The 14,032-nt window shown below is 35.4% G+C and overlaps 4 protein-coding genes across 5 annotated transcripts; 2 read left to right on the top strand and 2 right to left on the bottom strand.

The window, feature by feature from the left end:
- Window positions 1-562: 562 nt before the first annotated feature.
- Window positions 563-1,913, top strand: LOC104769523 (uncharacterized). Its single transcript, XM_010493749.2, has one exon. The coding sequence runs from the start codon at window positions 916-918 to the stop codon at window positions 1,756-1,758; it is 843 nt and encodes a 280-aa protein (XP_010492051.1). The 5' UTR covers window positions 563-915; the 3' UTR covers window positions 1,759-1,913.
- A 3,900-nt stretch (window positions 1,914-5,813) lies between these two features.
- WRKY75 (WRKY DNA-binding protein 75) lies at window positions 5,814-7,177 on the top strand. The gene is made up of 2 exons (XM_010493748.3): window positions 5,814-6,301; window positions 6,764-7,177. Exons 1-2 carry the CDS (start codon window positions 6,030-6,032, stop codon window positions 6,939-6,941), a joined length of 450 nt encoding a protein of 149 aa, XP_010492050.1. The 5' UTR covers window positions 5,814-6,029; the 3' UTR covers window positions 6,942-7,177.
- A 499-nt stretch (window positions 7,178-7,676) lies between these two features.
- On the bottom strand, window positions 7,677-9,435 carry LOC104769520 (uncharacterized). Of its 2 annotated transcripts, none has more exons than XM_010493746.3 (3): window positions 9,238-9,435; window positions 8,466-8,762; window positions 7,677-8,189 (listed from the first exon to the last, which is right to left on the bottom strand). In XM_010493746.3, exons 2-3 carry the CDS (start codon window positions 8,751-8,753, stop codon window positions 7,926-7,928), a joined length of 552 nt encoding a protein of 183 aa, XP_010492048.1. In that variant the 5' UTR covers window positions 8,754-8,762; window positions 9,238-9,435; the 3' UTR covers window positions 7,677-7,925. The 2 variants fall into 2 exon arrangements, with proteins under 2 accessions (XP_010492048.1, XP_010492049.1); XM_010493747.3 differs by having other exon boundaries at window positions 9,168-9,390.
- Window positions 9,436-9,604: 169 nt separating this feature from the next.
- On the bottom strand, window positions 9,605-13,632 carry LOC104769519 (uncharacterized). Its single transcript, XM_010493745.3, has 18 exons — window positions 13,350-13,632; window positions 13,043-13,206; window positions 12,715-12,887; window positions 12,508-12,628; window positions 12,343-12,417; window positions 12,167-12,261; window positions 11,995-12,070; window positions 11,753-11,860; window positions 11,490-11,618; window positions 11,327-11,395; window positions 11,189-11,248; window positions 10,980-11,103; window positions 10,750-10,889; window positions 10,602-10,665; window positions 10,438-10,517; window positions 10,173-10,355; window positions 9,958-10,082; window positions 9,605-9,866 (listed from the first exon to the last, which is right to left on the bottom strand). The coding sequence occupies exons 1-18, from the start codon at window positions 13,600-13,602 to the stop codon at window positions 9,767-9,769; spliced, it is 2,139 nt and encodes a 712-aa protein (XP_010492047.2). The 5' UTR covers window positions 13,603-13,632; the 3' UTR covers window positions 9,605-9,766.
- Window positions 13,633-14,032: the final 400 nt, after the last annotated feature.

The following is a 14,032-nucleotide window of genomic DNA, read 5'->3' as shown; positions in this document are numbered from 1 at the left end:
TTAAGAAATTTATAACTTTCTTTTGTTTTTGGTTTGGTCAACAAGAATTTTTAACTAACATATTATTAGCAAAATATGTCCAACGTTCGCATTGTTTACACTATGATTAACCGATACAAGACAAAAAAAACAACAAAGAAGAAGAAGATATGAGGAAAAACATTAAGTCGCGGTTATCAATATCCAACAATTGTTTAAAGTAATTTAACATCTGAATAAGCAAGCAAGCATCCATTAAATGATTTTCACTGTAACAACAACAACAACAACATACATTTTATATTCCCTTGGATAAGACATTTACAATTAAACAGAGGTGACAAGACATTGTCACTATTTTCAGAACATCCGCAACTTGACTTGTACTGTTTTTTGTGTACTACGTTCATAAACAGTGAAGTATTTTTTTATCAATTCACATAAATTTAAAACAATTCATATAAATTTAAAAACAATTCAAATCATGTTTATAAAGCGTCTATTAAAATAGCAAATTGTCTGTATACTTAAACCAATAAAACAGTCGTGTTATGAAAAAATAAACATAAATGTGATAAGTTTTTTACTTTCTTTTCTTTTTCACTTGTAACCAAATAATACGACGAAAAAACAAAGTATGGTAAGAAAAGAATAAAAAAGCAAAAAAACTTTGCATGGGTTATTGGAATAAAAAAAATTAAAACAAAAAAGAAAAGCCGAGTGAAGTGGGCCGTATAATTTGGACTCATAATTCCCCTATAATAAAATAAAATAAAAAACAGTACAGTTTATAAATTATTACTTTTTATTTTCTTCACAGTCTCTTCCTTATCTGAAAAATATAAATAAAATAAATAAAACAAACAAATCTCTCTCCACTTACATTGGACTGTTCATCATCATCATTCATCGTCTCTCCCAAGAAAAAAAGAAACCATGAAAATGAAGAAGAAAGGAAAAGTTTACCCATCTCCACCTCCTCCATCATCATCTTCAACTACCCATCTCAACAAAGATGAAGATGAAGATTCTCTCTCTGTTTTGAAGCTTTTACCAGCAACGATATTGGTTCTGGTCTCAGTTCTATCAGCTGAAGACAGACAAGTTCTTGCTTACCTAATCACAAGAGGTACCACCATTTCTGGCAAAGAAGGAGGAAGCTCTTCGACTAAGAAGAAGACGAAGAAGAAGAGCAGCAAGAATCACAAACCACCGGTATTCGATTGTGAGTGTTTCGATTGTTACACTAACTACTGGTTCCGTTGGGATTCGTCTCCGAATCGTGAGCTTATTCATCAAATCATCGAAGCTTTCGAGAACCATCATCTCACTGGTGGTGGTGAAGATGGTAACTCTTCTCGCAACAAATCTAAGAGAGGTAAGAAGAAAGAGAAACCGGGTCGTCGGGTTACTGATTCGGATAAACCGGGTCTTCTTCGGGTCAGTGATGATAAGGATACGGATACTAAACCCGTCGTCGTGGAGGAGGAGCCAATGACCGAAGAAAGTACTGTTGTTTCAGAGAGCCAACAAATGTCGTCGTCATCATCACCAGATAGATTGAGTGATGAAGCTGAGGTGAGGGAAAGAGATGAGCCGGAGAAGGATGAGGTTGTTGTTGTTGTTGTTGAAGAAGATGAAGAATCTCCGGTGGTGGTTTATCCGACGGCGGCGGCGGGGAGTGTGACGGGACACAAGGGATTAGCGAGGAAGGTATTGCCGGACGTGTTGGGTTTGTTCAATTCCAATTTTTGGAGGCTTTGGAATCCGAACGCGTAAACAAAAAAAAGCATCATCGGCAAAAAAAAAAAAAATTATGCTTTTTTTTCAATTTTTTGTTGTTGTTGGTACTGCTATATTCAGAAAATAAAAAATCTCAATCTTGTTATGCTTTTTTTATTTTCTTTCTCTTAAAAGATATGACTTTAGACTAATCTTGGTTATGTAGCTCCTTTAATCCAATATTTCATCTGTTCATCAGATTCTCTTAACCATATAGCTCAAGTCTTACTATGATTGATATTGTGGTTAAAAAAAATAGACCGGGAGAGATGTGCAATGTGGTCAATTTTGATTTGGTGGTTAGACTCTAGTCTGTCTCTAGGCGTAGTTCAGCGATTTTGGGGTATTTTTTGCTTAGGAGCAAAGCTTTGTGGATTAGGTAGACTGTTTCGAAAAGTGGGCCAACCAATATTTTTTCCTTGTGATTAAGGCATCCCCTTCATTCATAGTGAGACTGTGGTGTGTCTCATTCTCGTATCTAGCTATTTTATCTATCCATATATAGATAGGGTAGATCTTTAGCAACTGATTTACTTAATTTTGTTTCTTTAGTCATTTTTTATGTTTTTTACCGTAAGTTAATTTTTTGGGGGTTGGAAACCTGATAAAGGTATTTGAAAGTCTCATATAAACATAGTTTTGGGTTTTGATCAAACCAGATCAGCTCTGAAGTTGAAGAGGCCCCCTCAAATCCTCAATCACAGTTATGTATTGTGGTGCATCAACAATAATTAAACTGTTTAAAACAAAAAATGAAAAAGATTCAGTACTAAAAGAAGCAAGAATCAAAAAACTTGAGTTTGTAGGTGACAATAATGGGAACCAACTCCAACATATCTTTCTGATTCCAGAAAATTATATTAAATTCTATATTCTTAAGCCTAACTTCTCATATTTGGGCTCAAGGCCAGCCTTGTTGTTATGTGGTCAATCTCAAGATGTGTTTTTATAACTTGTGCTTTTGAAATTAGTAAAATTATATATAATGACATCTCTTGATATAAGTCTAATCCGGGTAATTTATCCCATGATTGTGAGCAGTTTATTGAGAGTGTAAGTGATAATAATTGGAATAGCCCTTTATGAAAATAGTCAGACGAAACTAATGTATATGTTTCCATCGTCTACTAGCTAGTAGTATCCTTGCTTGTCCACGTGACTTGCTAATGAAGTTCAAATGTCAGTCAGCAGATTCATATGGGACAATCACACAAAAGTCTTACAAGGCGACTCCCATAAATATTCTAGATCACGATCACAAAGGTTTAAAGTGAATACGACTCTAGATATGAAGAAGAAGAAGATGGCATGGAATCTGTTTCCACTACTTTATACTACAACATAGAGCAACGAACATTTTGGTTTAGTTTAAACCAACACTTACACAAAACCTTTAATCAATTTCAATTGAATCAAATCTAGCATGTACTGTACTAAGTACTAACAAAATGCTTGTTAAGCCCAACAACAAATATTGACTCACATAACAGGCCCAAAGTTTTTACATAGCACCCACATATATATATATATCCCGAAAGTTACCAAAAGCTTTTTCTCTCTTCTCTCTCTAAAATCTTTCAGAGAGAGAAAGCTCTGTTCTATATTTTCCGGCGACTTTGGTCGTCGGTTTTTTGTCACCGGCTAAGTCCGGTTTCTCTTTCTCGCCTAGGTGCGAGCTGTATTTAGCTTTTGTGGCTATCTTTTTTTAGTTTTTTCGTTTTTTCTCCTTTTGCAGATCTCATTAAACCTCTTTTACCAGTTGAAGAGGCAAAAGCTGAGAAGTGGATCGGAGTTTCTGGATCTTCTGATTGCTCGATCTTATTCTTAAGGAGAGTAAATCCTCATACCATATATTGGTAGCCGTTTTATCGGCTTTGGATGATGGTTTCTCCTTTGGTTTGTGAATCGTGTTGGAAGGAATTCGTGGCTGGTGAAGAACAAATTAGGAGAGCGAAGTTTTGCGACTAATTTGGCAATCTCATCTTCTCGCGTCTTCCAGAGTTAACGGATCTGAAGATTTATGAACCTCTGTTTCTTCATACTCAGAAGAAAACTGCAAAAGTTTTTGGTGAAATTCGGAGTGAGATGCTGAAATCTTCTGGAATCTTGCGGCGAAAAAGATGATTCTCTCATCGGAAAATTTTCAGATTCGATCGGATTTTAGCTCCGGTGGAACGACGGTGGGGACTGTTGAGTCGGTTGTTTTTCCACCACACCCTTGCGTTTAACACGTATCTACCACGTGTCCACTCTAAACCTAATTTCCTATTTGCTGTATTATTTATATGGGTTTATGTTTGGGCTTTGTATTTGGGTTTGGACTCCGAAAATTCACATTATAATCTCTGTTGTAATAAGCCCATGTTGGCTTAATCAATGAGAAGAGATAGCCGACAAAAAAAAAAAAAAAAAAAAAAAAAAATATATATATATATATCCCACAGTAACAAGCTCATTATTAGATGTTCTTTTCCAAAGATATATAGAGGCTGCGAGAAGAGTAGGAAAAGAGCGATCGTAAAAGAAGAACACGTGCGTCTTCCAAGAATATTCTTAGGGGTTATTATAACATAGTACTATATAGTCTATATTCAAAACATATGATCTCTTGATAATAATGAATTGTCCTACCTTTTCTTTTTTTACTTTCGGGGGCTTTGAATGGTCGTCAAGCAAACATGGACTAGCAACAGTAAATGGTGTGCTACTTTTGTTTTCCTGTTTGAAATTAATTAATACTAATTGGTTACTGGTTTCAACTTTCAAACCTCGCAGAATTATTATTATTTATCAATCACGTCGTCTGTGCCGGGTAAAATTATCTTGCTCCCCTTCTACAAGGGTTAAAAGTTTGACAAAAATTCCTCGACTACTACCATATGAATATATTTTTACTGACGTCCAAAACAAGCCATGGAAATAGTCTTACTTTTCTTTATCTCGCCAAGGAAGCAAAAAAAAGGAAAGGAACAAAAAAACAAAATGCGTCAAAATATATATCTTACGCAATTGGTAAATAATTCGATAAAAAACAACAAACTGGAATTTTATTCATCATGCAATAGGTTATAACTTATAACTTATAACCATATAGTAATATATATATGTGATATATATATCTCGCAATCAATGATTATGAACATCTTTTTAGTCATCGTTTATAGCAAAGGAACGAAGAAACCGATTCAAACTACATACTTTTCCTTTATTTTTCCACGTGTAACTAGTCAATAAAATTTGATGGTCCATCGATAAAAAACAACTCGTGTATTCAAAACTCGGAATAGACTTGTGTGTGTAATTAAGAACCATCCTATCACATTAATTTATTAAGGAAGTTTTTTATATAATGTATGTGGATTTCAAAACATAGTAGACTTTGATTGATCAAACTCAATAAAGAGATAATTTATAAAATATGCACGGATAAAATGACGTTCGACAAAAAGAAAAACGTAGACCCATATATGACGTATACTAAAAAGAAAACGAAAACGTAACCCCTACTTTTATGACATCATTCGAGAAAAATTGAGGCGATTCATTCGTTGGTAAATTAATCTCCACAATCCATTGGTAAAAAAAAAAAAAAAAAAATATATGTTCGTTACGTCGGTGTCCTTGTCTAGTTTTCTTAATCTACTTCGACAAAATGAGTAATTGATTCTTACGTCAGATCACCAATAAGTCTTTCCTCCCTAATTTGCAATAATTCATTAATGCGCATTTTTTCTAAAGCACTTTCAACAGTATACGTTCTTGTATACATAGATCTGATCCTTATCCATATACTGTACGTATGAATTTCGTTTTGTTCTGTGATTTCGTTACATGTTGTCTCTCTCCCTCTAGAGACAATATAGTCTAATAATCTATGTTACTGTGTATATAACTTTTACGAAATACTATGGATTAGGCTTAATGTGCGTAAATGTAATTATGTAATTAAAATGCTTAATCCTTACGTGTCGTCTACGACACAGCTTCTCTTTAACGATTAGGAGCGGGCCGCCTCTACATCTTTGACTTCATAGTCTGCCATAAATATGTCTATATAATATAGACTAATCTTTAATATGTTTTTCACAAAAAATAAAAAAAAAATATCTTGCTAACAACCTATATACCCCCAATCAAACAAAACAAAACAACAAAAGAATTCTTCTTCTTCTTCTTCTTCTTCTTCTTCTTTTGGAATTCAGGTGTGGATCCGTCTGTGTTGTTAGTAAAAGCTACTCTACACTTAAATAGGTGAAAATATACATAATATGGAGGGATATGATAACGGGTCGTTGTATGCTCCGTCGTTTTTGTCGCTAAAATCTCTATCAAAACCGGATCATGAGTTGCATCAAGGCGAAGAAGATGAGGGATCAAAGGCTAGATCAGAAGGTAGTTCGAGAAGCATCGAGTTGAAAAAGAAGGGGAAGAAGAAACAAAGGTATGCGTTTCAGACTAGGAGCCAAGTTGATATCCTTGATGATGGCTATCGTTGGAGGAAGTATGGACAAAAGGCCGTCAAGAACAACAAGTTCCCTAGGTTCCTTTTCCGATCCCTTCTTAATTCTCTTCCGTTGTTACTAACTCCTAATTTTTTTTATTGAACGTATATATAGAATCAACCTAGTTTGTGAACTTGAATATATGGTTTAATTGATATATATATGGTCTTTATGTTCCATACATAACGAGACCCATGCCATGATCTTATTTTTGTTCTATGTACGTAATAATTTAATCAAAATATTAAAATAAAAACCCCTAATTTGGTGAAAAATCATACTGATGTTTTTTGAAGATTAATTACTCTTTTAAAAGACGCAATTAAATTATTAATTATGTATATAGCATTCATATAAAGTTTTGATTATTTCTCTTCCATATGTTTTATTCTATCAGTGAATTAAACTGAAAATCCTTTGGTGTCAATTATTCTTATAAAGAGACGATCAAGAACAATTACTGATCACATCAATTAAAAATGTGTTTTTGAAATGTGTAGGAGTTACTATAGGTGCACATATGGAGGATGCAACGTGAAGAAGCAAGTGCAAAGATTAACAGCGGACCAAGAAGTCGTCGTAACAACCTACGAAGGAGTGCATTCGCATCCCATCGAGAAATCCACCGAAAATTTCGAGCATATTCTCACACAAATGCAAATCTACTCTTCTTTTTAATTAATTATTCTCACACAGCTGAGCTCTCTCATTGTTGTAAATTAGTTATAAAAAAATAGAATGTTAAAAATAATTGTCCTAATAATCTATATACTATATAAATAGAGAAATAAAGTTAAGTTGTATAGTTCAGGATACATATATGTATGTAGTATACAATTTGGAGCATTCTCTGATAAGCTCATGCTGTAATTTATTAACAGTGAAAAAAAGATTCTTTTTAGTTATTTGAGAAATAATGGTTTGTAGGTGTGGTTAGCATTTCATAGTCTCGAACTCATTAACCTACCGAAAGTTGCAAGGAAAACTACAGGAGCTATAATATGTAAATCAGAAAGTTAGTTGGATGAAATTTGAATTTTCAAGAAAGTCAATTAGTCAATAGTAGAAAATGACATAACAAACAAAAATATAAAGCCATTCTTATTTATTTTTTTGCTACCAGCAGTTCAGCACTGATGGTGATTGGCTCCAAAAAAAAACACTGCGCTGCAGCCAAAGTTAAACAACCGTCTGCATCAGTTCTTTATGATACAGTGTCGTTTTCTTAAAACACATGTAATGTAATGTAAACCATGTTCGTGCATATGTAATATTGTAATTGAGCCCGAGACTTCATTTTCAAGTTTGTTCACTGTGAGCTAAGGTAGGTGCCACCCGCTCCATGTAGCTCTTAGGTGTGTTAAACTTGATCATACTTTTAAAGGCTATTAAAATCTGGGCAAATCACTAGAATTATAAAATGCATCCATTTGGATTAAGATTCAAAATTTTGGACAAAAGCTTCTCAACTTTAACATCCAGTTGCTAACACAAAACAGGAGGAGCGCTGCTGAAACAAACAGCAGCTTGATTTCTAAACTGTTTTATAAACTTATTATTACCATGATCCAAAAAAACATAGAGCCCTCTTGACTTACAAAAAAAAAACATTCAAGAATCAAAAACCAAGATACTGGAATCTAAGAAGTTTGGATCTTTTATTTAGATTGGAGCTGATTCTGCTTCCATATACTTACAAATCCTCTCCATAACCTCTCGTCCTTTAGCGCTATTCTGCATGAATTTCTCAGCGCACTTCTGCTCAACTTTCTCAGCCATTGAGGCCAGAGCTGACAAAGGTTTGATCCTAATGCTCGTCTCCTGGCTACAAACCGTCCAGGCCGATGGATTTTCTGGATGTGGATCATATCTAATCCTCTCCTCCACTTCAATGAACTTTTTGAGACTAATGTTCTTCGTTGTTAACTGGATTAGAACCATTCATCCATATCCAAAAACAAGAACGAAAGCAAGATAGTTAGACGTCTTTCTCCCCTGATCATACCAGCTCAAATGATGTATCTACACTAGTAATCTAAACAACCCTCTATAAAGTATCTTTCGACTAAGTGTTTCACCAGCTCTAATTAAGCTAAACTAAACAGTCAGCTATGGTTGTTTATCGCAATCAAGCTTCCTCGTTTACAAATTCAAAAACTTTTGGGATACAAAGCATAAAGAGAAGGCGAGGAAGATAGATACCTGCATAGAACGTGATTTGCCATCGACAACAGTAGATTCAACACAGTGACAGATGTCCTGGCCAATGATCCGGTGGAGAAACCAAGGACCAGGAGCATGGATGGTGAGAGCACGCGTGGTGTGTAATTTACCGGTGTCAGTGTCAAGTTTCCGGTTCAAGGTGTCGACTTCAAGGATGTGAGAGAGGATTCGTTTGTTTTCAGGGTCTGCAAACTTTCTCCATGAGGCTGCACTCACCCGCTCCCACGGATGCTTGTAGACATGCTCTTGTCTGTATGCTTTTACCATCTAGACTCTCTATAAAAAAAAAAAACCAATAGATGAGTACACAGAAACAACGTATCAAAATACCAAAATTTAGATTGAAATCTTGAATCTGTATACATGAATGATTTTTATTACAAGAAATAAAAGGATTTCTCAGACAAGGATTGTAATTTAAAGGTGGGTAAAACAAAACTAAATCCAAACCTAATGATTTTGTCCACAAAACATTGAGTTAAGCTATGATGAAGATGTTTAAAACGTTTGATTTCACAGATGAAATATCAAATCACGGAAATTTCTAATTCCAAACGAAACGTACATCGGAGATAAATCTAAATATGAAATTGGAATTAAGAGACGACACAAGAATGGCAGTTTTTGATACTGGTGAAAAAAATTGAGGAAACAGATGAAGAAAGAACGAAGGAAACGCACTTTATATGTTTGACTCGATGCTCATCAAAGATTGGAATAAAATTGTGAAAACTGGGAAAGAGAGAGGTACCTAGAGAGGTCAGGTCGGCAAATTTAAGATCTTGGTGAACCAAAAAAGGAGGACGTGACGAGAGTAAATAAAGGAATGCAAATTCAACGGCGGTGTCGTGAGAGACTCGAGACTTGCGGCTTATGTCTACGCACCACGATGCTTCTCTCTCTCGTCGGCGGCACACAAGTTTGGGCCTTTAAAAAGCCCTGTTGAGATACTCCATTATTTGGGCCTTTTCCTTTTTTTCCCTAAAATTATCTTTTTCTATTCCTTTTTCTTGCATGGATGACGAATGTCATTGCCTTATCAAAGACCAAAAAACCAGATTTTTCTTAAGCAATTTTATATGCTTTCAGTCTCGGCTACTAGTCTGATTACTCAGCCATTTGTAAAACTAGATCTACGATTTGATATTATTGAGCTGAACCTGAGCGGTTTATATAGAATCAACAAAATACAGACCGGTTCTCAAACAAAAATTAACTTCATCTAATGAGTCATATAAATCGACAATTTCAATTAAACCGAAACCTAGTTACATATTATTTTATACATGGGTTGGGGTGCTTGCTTCGACCGGCCTGTTGAGAATATCAGTGATGTAAATCCGGATTTCAGGTACAATTCGCTTGACAAAGTTTGCAAACCTGCATTAGATAATAATATTAAACTCAATTGAGTCAAAAAGAAGAAGTTATATTTCCAAAAACAAAGTCTGTATTGATTTTTTTTGCATACCATAATTGAGTGCTGAGCTTAGTAAAATTCTCAAGAACAAAGAGCGTGCAGGCTCGTCTTAAGGCTAAAGCATTGAACGTATCTGCTAACTCATACATTGCTGGTATCTTATCTAGACAGATTTCCTGCACAAGAAAAGTCCATTTTATTATTTTTTGAAAAAAAAAACACAGAGAGATTAGTTCGCTCTGTCAAGAAAATAAATGTTTTGTTACCTGTGCAATTGTGTATTCACATAGACGTTTGAGGCCTTGGAGAAGATATTGATCAGCTGCTACAAGCAGTTCTTTAGCCAAATGTTTAGGGATGCTAACTCTCCCTGTGTATATATACCTCATCATAAGCTCAAACACTTCCCATCTTATATTTGGGATCTCCACATTTGGGGCATTGCGTTCCTGAAACCAATTCACTAGTTAGTTGAGTGAAGATATTATGATGATGAGATAAGTTACCACAATCGAAAATTCAGAAACTTACCTTGTATTGACCATCAAACATTGCACGAAATATATCAGAGGAAGCTACCAAACAAATCTTGTGAGCAGAGAATTGTTTACCTGCCATATGACATGGATATATTCAGTTGAGGAAGGTTATCATAGGTAGATTAAGTGAAACATAAATGGGATTAAATGTTATACCTTCAATGAGAAATGTGACATCGGACAAAGTAGGGTTGTTCACGTATTTTTCACCCAAAAATACCTTCAGTATTATAATCAAAAACAAGTTAAGACCTCGAATCAGAAATTATTAGATGCTAGAAAGAAGATATGCAAATTGTATTACCTGTTGGGTGGGTGAGGCAGGAGCTGAGTCCTCTGTTGCAAAGGATGTAGCTTTTGTAGCTAATTCGTATAAAGCACTTGAACTATATCTCTGCTGCTTGACGCTTGAGAAATAAAGAAGTTCCAACAATAGTTCTCCTCCTGCATTAGTATCGTCTATAGATCAGAAAAAGCAAACCAACAAAAAAATTACTAATTAGAAAATAGAAATTCCGAATATGAGATACTTACCTTTGTTATCAATAAAAATCAGTTTTCCATCTTTAGGGTCACAAAGATGTGCAAGAGCCAGAGCAATTCGTATTTTTATAGTCTTCTCAGCGGTTCTCATTAGGTATAATAATTGATTTAGTACCTGAGAAGGGTAAGACATCAAGGGATTAAAAAACCATAGCCAAACTTAATCGAGAAGCAGAAGGTCAATAGATATAGGTACTCACGGGTCCATGAATTTTGTTCTGTAGCCTCTTCAATGTCCGCACCACACAATCTTTAGTCGGCTGCAAATAGAATACTTGTAATTAGAGTTTAAAAATTCTATAGACTGGTTTTGCAAATGTAAGCAGTCAAATGCATACTTGAACAGTGAAGTTGTCATCTTGAAGCTTTTGAATTCCTCCAGCCTTTATGAAATCTGCAACATTTTCCTATTCACAGAAAAATATATTAAATACTCATGGTCTGTCAAGTGAGCAAAAAGTATAGCTGTATATAAAACTATATATCGCGAGTATGGTTTACCTCGTTGTTTGCAAGGCCATACAAGGCAAATGCAGCATTGTGTTGCACAGTCCCCGTTTTCACATCAAGAAGATTTAGTAACGCGATGATACCTCCTCTATGTGCAATGCCAGCTTGATTGTGTGCGTCCTGCAACATTTAAAAGATCAGACATGCATTAAGCATACAAGTTAGAATTTTTGATCCTATAACAAAAGGTCTGATAAAGAGGCAGATCCCAGATCAACAAAAACATTCAGATGCTAATTCAAAAACATAGTTACCTGTGCCAAACGACCAAGAGCAAAAGCTGACATCTCCACGACCTGCTCATCTGATGATTCAAGCATCTTAATCAGGGGTGTAATGCCACCTCTTTGGCCAATGTGCACCTGCATGATTATGTTGCCAGTTATGTTTACTATGTTCTCTAGTTTAAATCCATCCATTTATATCGTCAAAAAAAGCTAAGTAGTTCGAGTGAACATATACAAATACAACATATCAAGAAAGAGACAAGGCATACCTTGCAATCTGAATCAGGCGCAGCAAATTGACCTATTAATAATGCTGCCTCTCTTTGTGTTTCCAAACAAGTGGAGCTATAGCAGATATCATAGCCAACAGTTACAAATCATATTTTAAATTTTCAAGTGTTTCAGCAGAAGAAGAAAAGAAGACAGATAAAATAAGCATACCTAAGTAGACCAATTACTGGTTGCAATGCACCAGCACGGACGACCTCTTTCTTGATATCAGGAGATGAGTGGACAAGATTTCCGATAGCCCCAATCTAAAAAGACCATATTAGATTAGAAGGAACTGAACAAAGCAAAACCGATTGCAACAATCCAAAGCAAGATAAAGAGCTCACCGCTTCACCGTGCACAGAAGGATCTGAAGATTGAAGCATCATTACAAGCGTAGGCAAAGCATTCAACTCCACAATCTACACAGTTACTTAATATTGTGAGAAACAAGCCTCTTACAAGCCTAAACAAAACATAATCGTAGTAAAAAAAAAAAAAAAAAAACATACTAGGCTCTTGTTCTCGTCGTTTCTAAAAGAAATTGTTCGCAAGGCCCCTGCAGCAGCCCTCTGTACTTTATCATCCGGAAAATTTAGAAGCTCAACAAGTGGTGGAATGCCACCTTCAACCCTGAAAAGAATTTTAACAAAAGTGTTAACTAAAAACAGCATAGTCATTACCATAACTAATAACGAAATATCAGACACTAGTATTACCTTATGTCTTTTTTAATCCTTGGATTGTCATGAGAAATATTAGTGATTATATCAGCTGCTCTCCTAATAACAGCATTAGCAGCCGTAGTTTCACAACAAGTACACCGTCTCTTCAACATCTTCACGGTTGGAACTATAGCTCCAGCATCCACAATGAGCTGCTGGTAACCAGGCTATTTAACAGAAACAGAAGAAAAAAAAAAGCTAACATCAATCAAAAAATTAAACAAAGATAGTTGCAAATTTCAAAATTCGAAAATCGAAAATCGAAAATCCAAGATAGATTGAAACAATACAATTTCACCAATCACAGTTGACGACGAGTTACCTGAATCGCAGCAATAAGTGCGAGAGCAATAGCACAATCTTTCTCAAGCTTATGCTCACAAGATTTAGGAGCATCACCGTCAACTTCTGAATCCCACGGAGATTCCAAATATTTCACCAACGCAGGGATAGCTCCATTTTCAACGATGATTTCCACATTTTCGTCTATATAAAACAGATCATAAAAAACAAATTAATCCTAAAATCAAATCACTATGTGCTAAGTAGAATCCAAATCAGAGTCTAGCAGATCTGAGTTCAATAAAATCACAGATTAAGAGGAAAAAAAGCGAAGATAAGTACGGTACCGATTTTAGCAAGGTCGGCGAGATCACCAGCAGCGTCTTCAATAACTTCGAGTTCAAAATCATCATCATCTGAGAAGACGGAGTTAAGAACATCGATGTGGCTGCGGATCGCGCGGACGAGACTTTGCTGTTCGTCGTTAGCCGCCTTGACGAGTGACGCAGCATCTGCTGTGTTGCGATTGAGTTTTCGCTTCAAGTTCCTAGTGGAGACACGTGTGGTGGTTCGCTGGCGCTTCGGGTGGCTGCTCTCCATTTGCTGATGGTTTGAGATCACCGACGAAGCAGAAGAAGATCTGGCGGAGGGTTTGTGCGGTGGTGCTTTGAAGGATTTGGAGATTATCATCGAGAGAGATGAGAGAGAGAGAGCCTTTTTATTTTATCAAAGCGTTGTGGCGGTTCTGTGAAAATTTTTAGTTTTCGTTTGGGAGGCAAATTGAAATGTTTCCCTCGTGTCCGTTCCTCTTGGAGGGAGGGAATTTATTATTTTCTTCCCTTTTTAGTTTTTTTTAGTCAAAAGTATTTTCCTTTTTTTTTTACTAAAATCTTTGTTCAAAACACAAAATTTAATAAAGAAAGATTAAAAAAAAGTCTTGGATTGCTTCAAAATTAATATCAGTTTGATTTGTGGAAAAAAAAATTAATATCAGTTAATTCGGTTTGCTTCAAAATTTTAAATCCAGTTT

Source organism: Camelina sativa, chromosome 20 (assembly GCF_030686135.1).
Source record: "Camelina sativa cultivar CO46 ecotype springtype chromosome 20, ASM3068613v1".
Classification (NCBI taxonomy): domain Eukaryota; kingdom Viridiplantae; phylum Streptophyta; class Magnoliopsida; order Brassicales; family Brassicaceae; genus Camelina; species Camelina sativa.
The sequence above is the reverse complement of the archived record's forward strand: the minus strand, read 5'-3'. Positions and strand labels throughout refer to the sequence as shown.